Source organism: Indicator indicator, chromosome 6 (assembly GCF_027791375.1).
Source record: "Indicator indicator isolate 239-I01 chromosome 6, UM_Iind_1.1, whole genome shotgun sequence".
In the NCBI taxonomy this organism is placed as follows: domain Eukaryota; kingdom Metazoa; phylum Chordata; class Aves; order Piciformes; family Indicatoridae; genus Indicator; species Indicator indicator.
The window spans coordinates 14312012-14320332 of record NC_072015.1 but is presented as its reverse complement, the minus strand read 5'-3'; the positions used below and the strand labels follow the sequence as shown (position 1 = coordinate 14320332).

At 44.4% G+C, this 8321-nt stretch overlaps 1 protein-coding gene across 1 annotated transcript in view; it reads right to left on the bottom strand.

Annotated features, from left to right (window-relative positions):
- Nucleotides 1-683: 683 nt before the first annotated feature.
- Nucleotides 684-8321, bottom strand: part of GMDS (GDP-mannose 4,6-dehydratase) — a 357646-nt gene continuing 350008 nt past the window's right edge. Inside the window, exons 10-11 of the mRNA XM_054381971.1 lie at nt 1064-1132; nt 684-746 (exon numbers count right to left, since the gene is read on the bottom strand). Of these exons, the coding sequence (XP_054237946.1) occupies nt 684-746; nt 1064-1132 (132 nt within the window). The remainder of the gene's footprint in view (nt 747-1063; nt 1133-8321) is intronic.

Genomic DNA, 8321 nt, shown 5'->3' with positions numbered 1-8321 from the left:
GCAATTAGGAATTAATTCAGCATGGTCAAAAGGCGATTTCACTGTGAGTTAGGTTGAGTTATTCCAACTTTTACAGAGCTGAAGTGGTGGAAACCGGCCATGAGGGTGGAGGTGAGGCTGCAGGAAAGGAAAACAAGGAGTGTGCAGGAAAGGCAGAGGAGGGGAAGCGGTGGAGCTAGGGCCGGAGGGATGGAGAGGCCACGTTTGCCACAGGGGCTTGCTGCTGCTTTTGCTGGAGAAGGAGGTGGGGGAAGGGAAGGTGGGGGACAGGCAACGCTTTTGGTTTTTGAGTAGGAGAAAGTACTAAAGATGTGCTGGAGGGCCTGGGTAATAGAATGAGGAATTTTCATTAAAAAAGGGGATTCATCAGGCTTACTGGCCGTTTGGTTCTTCAGGTACAGTACTGGGGGGTGTGGGGTGACACCTCCCCAGTTAATGGTAGGATCCTGAGCTAGCCCAGGCAGGGCTGACCCTGGGATGATGTGTGGGACCAGAGGCACTGGGAGGGTGTAGAATGTGGAGGGGAGTATAAAACTGAGCTTTCACTCAGAGGTAAGCTAGCAATAAAACCATTGTGGGGAGGAGTGGCTACCCGCCCCAGCCCAGCATCTCATGGGAGTGCTGGCCATGCAGTTGCAACCCCTGACACAGGTCTCACAGCTCCTGCCAGGGCCATCTGTGGTTCAGGCATTGGGGTTGTTCCTCATGAGCTCCACGTCAGCATCCACCATCTCCCTCACCAGCTCCTGTGAGAAGATACAGAGGCAGATGAGGCCCCAGTGCAGGGGATGAACAAACACCAGAACATGTCAAGCGCCCCAGCCCCCTGGAGGACGACAAAGAGGGGGCAGGGCTTTGCTGGGCTCTTCCCACAGTGACCCTAGCCCATTGCTGCTATGATGGCTGTTGTGAAAGGACTCTGGCAGGGTCACTCAAAGTGGAATTTCTCAGTGTGGCCAACTTGCCCCACACAGAGGTGCCCCCTCCCTTTCCTTCCCTGTGGCTTGCTTTCAGAGAGCACAAATATGCAGCAGGTACAAAGCACACCAGAAAGGCCACTCACATCAAAGGTGACTCTTGGCTTCCAGTTCAGCTTCTGCCTGGCTTTGGTACTGTCCCCTTGCAGAAAGTCCTGCAGAGAAGAAGAAAGGTGTGAGAAGCATCCACCTTCCCCACCTAGATGGACCTCTCCACTGCTCATGCTAACCTGTCAGCCGCTGTTGGGCTCGTCAGACGACAAAATTTTTCTCTTCAAGATGCAATTTTAGTGGAAGCTCATGTGCCTGTAAATCACCAGGAGGCAGCATCCTTTCACCAGGCTATTTCAGACTGAAAGAGTTATTCTTTTTTTTTTTTTTTTTGGTACACACACAGGGTTGGAGCTCCAGCCTGACAGCCATGAGATGGTGAACGTTTCATGAGAAGTTGTCGTACAGCTTAGTCATGCTCTTGAATGAGCTGTTTCAAATTGGTTTCCCCCTGCCACTATTTGTTAAATAATGTAAATCACAGAGTAAACATAACAATGAGTCTCTTTCAAATAAAAACATGATCACAGGCAGATGATGCTGACTGGTACGAATATGGGTAATCATATATGACAGTAGTAAACAGCCAGCTTTTGAACACCTACATATTTTTTCCCAGTGTATTTTGAGCATCTGCATGCAAAGAAAAAGTCTAAATATCTCATAAAAGGAAAGAAGATTCTTGAAACCATTACAGAAGCCAAGTCTTTGGTCATATTTGGTTTACTGTTCTTAAAAGTGCTGCCGTACCGAAACAACCCCACAACCAGTAAACCAAAGTAACACAACAAAATTAAACATTGACAAAAACTCCTTCCACTGCACTTCTGGCTGAATGAAAAAAAAAAAAAAGATGACTAAATATTCCTTTAAAATTCAAAACCCGTGTTTAAATATTCTTTTTCTAATGGTATGTGTTGATTTAATAAAGTATATTATCTCTCTTCCCAAGCTTTGCTTATCTGTAGCAATAAATACTGAAGTAATATCTGTCCAGGGTTAAAGGAAACCAAACTAACCCAAGGCTAAGGCTGAATTCTACTCTTGCATTTGACTTTGTGTTGGTAAGACAGCAGGCTTTCCAGAAACATGTAGGGACTGTTCATCTCCCTTTCCCACTCTCAGACCAGAGGTGGAGCAAAGGAGCAGCTCTGGGGTGTAGGATTTTACCTACACCACATTTCTCAGATGCTATCCTTCATGCATGTGTGCCTTGGGTCATGCTAGCTTCCAATATCCCCTCATCCTGTGCAGTAAAATGTAGGAAATTCTTCTTTGCAACTGTGCTCCAGAAAGCAAGTCAGCTCACTTCCAGCAGCAGAGGAAGTCTACCAAAGGAAACACCGCAGTGAAGGAAGGGATGTGGAACAAACGTCTCTACCCAGGCCATTCCCGGCAGTGCTTGTGCTACCACAGGCTTTAGGCTGACAACATTTCAGCCTGCCTTCAGGAAAGAGTAAACAAGCAGGTCAGAACAAAACAACATGAAAACAAAAAATGCCCTGATTTTATAAAAGGAGATTAAATTATTTCCTACTGCAACCCCTAAATGGATTTTTAGAAACTGCAGCAGACATTTGAGGTCAGGTCCTGCAAAAAACTGCATCAGCCTGCATGGGGTCCCCTTGAGGGTGGTGTGAGCATGGATCAGAAAATGGGGTTTGAAAGGGGAAAGGCTTCCACTAGCTTTGATAAAGTTTGGACCAGACCCTAATGTGGTCATGGAGTATGCCTTTTATCTGGAGTTTGGTCTAATTTACATTAAATACATGTGTATATATGTGTCTGGAAATGAGGAAATCCTTCTTAAAATTATAATCTTGGTATAAAAACAATTCCTTTTTATTCAGTCCTAATTCCATCCATTAGCTGGAAGTGAAGTATTTTAATACCACCTAGTTTTAAGTCATAAAATCCACATCCTAAAAGGCAGAGTTTCATTTTCATAAATGCTGTGTAAGCAATAATTTTACATCCACAATCTTTACAGTGAAAACATCCTTTGAAACTCAGCTTTATCTGGGGATGCTGGCTTCCCACTTCAAAAATGAACTGGGAAGAAGGGAATTAATTGCTTCTGCTGGCCATGGGTAGCTGCATTCTGCTGCTGAACAGCTTGGGAGCAGTCTTTTAACTTAGACAAATGCTTTTTGTTAAAACAGTTTATCTAAAAAATAAATAATACTTTACCTAACTCAAGCCCTTCATTCAGAATCATAAACACTCAGCTGCTGAAGAGGCCAAAAGCAGGCTGGGGGAAGGTTGTGAATCCGTAAGAGTGGAGTTATTTGCAGTACACAGAAATAACACAACCAACAAGTGTATTAAAACCATTTAAGTATAGAAAAATGTTTAAGTATAAAAAAAATGTTCAAGTATAAAAAAATGTTTTCCCTTTAAAAGTTCTTGTCCTTTAACAGTGGTGCACAAAAGCTATTATGGCATCATCTGTGAGCAAAGAAAAAAAAAAGATAAAAAAGAGGATTTAATATATATGATAATAGAGATTCCCCAGCTGAGTTAGGTTAAAAGATTTTCAGTGGCTCTCCTACAGAAGTTTGTGTGCTGTGAAACATGAGCTTGCAGTTAGATTGACTTGAAAATAGTATTATGGACAAAATGTCTCCTGGAAGGTTATACAAGGTTCTCTTACAGAAGTTACCAGGTACAGCACAGCTGACACCCTAATAGTAACACTGTATTACACCTAAATTCAAGGTCTAATTGTGTTCTTACTAGCCAAAAATTTCACACTGAATGGAAATGATGACTGGAGCAAAGCTATTCCTGATTAAAGGATTGTATTGCAGTCATGTTTCCTGTATTTTTCTACAAGTAGCTCATAATATGAAAACAATAAGGTAATTACAATAAAATAAGAATATTTTTAAAAGTTCCTGGTGGAGCAGAATGGCTGCTTGTTTATATTATTCACTGAAACTAGAGATGTGTCTGTCAGGCTTCCAGGAGGAAAAAAGTAACGCAAAAAACCACAACCAAAATTCCTCTGTCACGCCAGTCACTGAAGTGTTTGACTTTTCAGTGTTAGGGCTTTACTTTCTGGAGGTACACCAGATCAGAAAGTAAAAAAGAGAAGAGGTGAGTTTCCACTGTTGAAAACTTGGGTTGGTTTGTTTTTCTTCTTTTTTTTTGTTTTTTCTTTTGGGGTGGGATGGGGCTTGTTCTCAAAAAACAGCTCCTGCTGCTGAGTGTAAACTGCCCAGGATCCCTGTTCCCAATGGAAAGACACACAATGCCACTTGGTGTTTTGCATTCCTGCAGGATAACTTTGTGGGCCTTGGGCTTTAAGCACTGACAGGAAACCAAAGCCATTGGAGGACTCTGTGAAAACCCTGAGGATTCAGCTACTGAGCTGAGGGTCTGCAAACCTGGGAACACCAAAAAGGCTTTTAGTTATCCATTCAGGGAGGAACAAAACCTTATTTTCCATGAAAATACAATTAAGAGAAGTGAACAATAATGGTAAGTTTTGGCTGCAAGCTAAGTATTAGAAATAACCTTCCAGTAAATATTTAAAGGTAAGGAAGATGGAAAAGACAGCAGTCAAATTCTCTGTTGCCACTAAATATGAAAGTGAGCCCTCTTATAGCTATATATACATTGTCACTGTCCTGTGTCTGCCTCTAGGAGAAAAGAACCACTTTATCTGATGGGAGGTATACTGTTTTACCTTTGCTGTAAGTGAGAAAATACCCCATTATTGCAAATTCTGATTATCCAGACCATGATTATTCAGTCTGACTGTCCAAAGTCACACACACAAACAGACGCAGGTAAAGCAGAGAGGAATTTGCTATTCAATGCAGCTGCTGGGCATTTGTACATTTGTTTTTAAAGCCACAAAATAAAAAGGTAAAGTATTTTAATGTAAATATCCTATTTCCTGAGCTACAGTTCTGAGTGTCATAATGACTGCGATTTTGTCGGGCACAGCAATTGATCTGGTTTCATTGCGCAGTGTGCTGCTGCCTTATTCAATTAACTTCAGCTGAAAATCCAAAGCCTTGAGACAACGTGAGAAAAAAAGGGAGATAGCATGGCCTGAAAGAAGGCCAAGGTTTCCTTTGTTACTGCAGCTCAGCTGATTCCCTTTACAACGTGCCTTGGCTGGAGCCAGCGCTGAGCACCAGCTTTTGCTCTCTTACAGCAGAATAAAGCTGAGCTCAAGCCCTCAGCAAGACACCTGTGATGGAACTGTGCCCAGCTCCACTCGCTGCAGCACACACAAGGCTTTACCTCTAAAAATAAACAGGCTTGATCTGAGCACACAACAGTTTTTATTGCTGCTGAAAAGTGGCCAGGGTTACGTCCACAGTCAGCACGACCGCGTGGAAGATGATTTGTTACATCAGAGCTCCTGCAAGTGAAGAGCACAAACTCAGCTTGGCAGAGGCTCTGCCTCGCCTGTTTAGTCCTGCACTTCTTTGCTTCAGAAGAGTTGTCAGGAAGGGTTTCAAGAGTCTAGTGGACAAAGTTTCCCACAAACCATGCTTATGGTTTATTTTCCTAATTTTTTTTCCAAAAATGTTGCCTTTCATTCCATTAAAAGAAAAATTAATAAACACAGCTACTTTGATGAGACAATATTAACTCATAGTTCTGTTTTCACCATTATCATAGAAACACAGAATGGGTTGGGTTGGGAGGGACCTTTAAAGGTAATTTAGCCCAACTCCGCTGTAGTGAGCAGGGGCATCTTCAAACAGAGCAGGGTGCTCAGAAACCTAAACAACCTGACCTGAAACGTTTCCAGGGGTGGGGCTTCTACCACTTCTCTAGCCAACCTGGGCTAGTGTCTCACCACCTTCACTGTAAAGCACTTTTTTTCCTTAGATGTAGTTGAAATCTCTTTTAATTTTAAACCATCACCCCTTACATTGTTCACAACAGGCCCTGCTGAGAAGTTCTATCTTGGTAATACATATTTCAGAGTTTATCCTATGAAATAGTCTCCCCTTTTGTGCACATCCTGGAGCATTTTTCACAGCAACCTTTAGCGAGGGATCATGAGGCACATCTCAGTCATCCCCACAATAGGTACAGATATCTGCTACAGCTCACTGCTCAGAGAACAGCCTTTTAAAAGCTGCAGACAGTCAGGCGACTGCCTGTGTGGCTCACAAAGCAGTTTTCCACCATCACTCTAACTCCTGAATGTCCTCCTGCACTTGCCACCAAGTCTGGAGACATCATGACTTAAACCAGGTACAATGTGGAGAGCAATGGAACAGCCAAACTATTTTCTGTGCACTCTGTTAAGAAAAGTCGCAAGGTCTCATTAACCCAGAGCTGCAGAGCCTGGAAACGTCCACAATTCAGTGATCAGTTTAGCTAAGCTCAGCTCCCAGAAGGAGTCACAGCAGTAAGCCCTGCTCTGTAAGTACTTCTGGAGATCCTCAAGGCAGAGAGCACTGGCTTGGATTCTTTGCAAAGGGTCGTGTTTGTTATAATATCCATAGTAACAGGGGAAAAAAGCAGGATAATTGCAAAGCAAAAGACTCCTATCTCCACAGTAAGTATCAGCAGACTGAAGATAAACCTTGTCAATGAGTGAAGCCCAAGCCTAATGAGGAGCAGAGCAATCATCTTCAGGAATTTAAGATGAGCCATGATGTGTCGTCACTCCATGTTCATTTTTTCTTTTCACTCTTCCTAGAAAAGCAAAGTTGTGGAGCAGTCAGGGTACCAAGGGAATAGAGGAATGCCAGTGAATTTGGTTCCTGATCTAAATTTGTTTTAATGCAGCATGAACAGGCTGCTTTCCACTCCGGGGCCAGCAGGCTTGTATAGAAAGACGGTATTGTTTGCAAAGAACCACAGGAAAAGGTAAAAGCAACCAGTAGGCTGAAACTCATGTGTAACTAAAAGCCATTTTAAATAAGGGCCATAATGTTCTCTTCCCCCATCATGTTTTCCTATGCAAACCCTCTCCCTGTTCAGAAAGCTCCATTTTTACTACAGGGACATTGAGTGGGAAAGGGAGGGGGAAGAAAGATTTGGGGAAAGAGCCGCACGGTGCTGAGTCCCTCCACCTCTGACAGACCAGGGCAGGATGGACATTTCCAGGGGAAGGTTTTATCTCAGGAATCAACCATCCTCTAGCGATAAGGCATCAACATGAGCCACACAGTCAATAAAACCTGAGCACAGCCTTGGCTTTTCCTCTAGGGACCAAGGCTGTTAGAACAGCAGCTTTATCTTATCGCTTTGCTAATCTTCAATTTGACCAGCTTCTAAAGGGTTAAGGCAAATGAACTCGGAGCAGCAATAAACATTAGAGCCACAATAGCAGTGATGGAGCTGCTCTCCATCCTCTCCTCTTTCCTTCCCTGCTCTGTGCCTTTTCCACCTTGTTGCTGCCTATCAGTCCCAACTGAGGCTGAAGCCAGCCCTCTCTCAGTGACACGGGTGATAAGAGACATGAAAAAAACAGTGAGCTGTCTGGTCTGCACAGGAAGCCGGGACGGGTGGCATTGTCCATCAGCAGGGCAGCCGGAGACTGGGAACAATGCTCTGCTCTGGGAAAAGAGGCTCACTTCTGGCAGCCCCAATGACACCACAGATAAAGTGGCTAAGCAGGAGGAGGCAGCTCTGGGTGCCTCATTGACAGAATCTCATGGCTTGGATGGTGGTGGTGTCCTAGTTAATGGACACAAGGCCACAACCTGCATGTCCCTGGATGGAGAACAAGTGTGGACCCCAGGCATGGTGCAAGCATCAGCAGAGCTGCCAGCACAAGAGCCCCATGCAGGGTTGAGCATCGTTCAGGTCTGTCCATTCGCCAAATGAGGGGTGAGAAAACATCCTGGCCAGCCAGATAAAACTCCTCCCAAATTACAGCTCCACATCCCTGAAACCAGTGCTGAATTTTGCTCACTTTGGATCCTGAGCTGAGCCTGCTTATCAGGAGTCATCCTGCACGGGGTTCAGCAGAGCTCTGGCACAGAATTCCAGCATGGCAGAGGTTGAAAGGCACATCTGGAGATCATCTAAGTCCAAGCCCCCTGATAAAGCAGGGTCATACAGAGCAGGTTGCCCAGGATTGCAGCGTCCAAGTGGGTTTGGAATCTCTTCAGAGAAGGAGACTCCATAACCTCTCTGGGCAGCCTGCTCCAGTGCTCGAGCATCCTCCCAGCAAATACATTTTTCCCATCCTGCAGCATGTTGGGCCACAGGTGCTTTTCAGGGTCCCATGGGTGTTCCCCTGCAGCAGGAAAAGCACCGCTTCTGCCAGCAGAATTCCAGAAGCTGGGTGCAGCAAGGTGGGTGTTT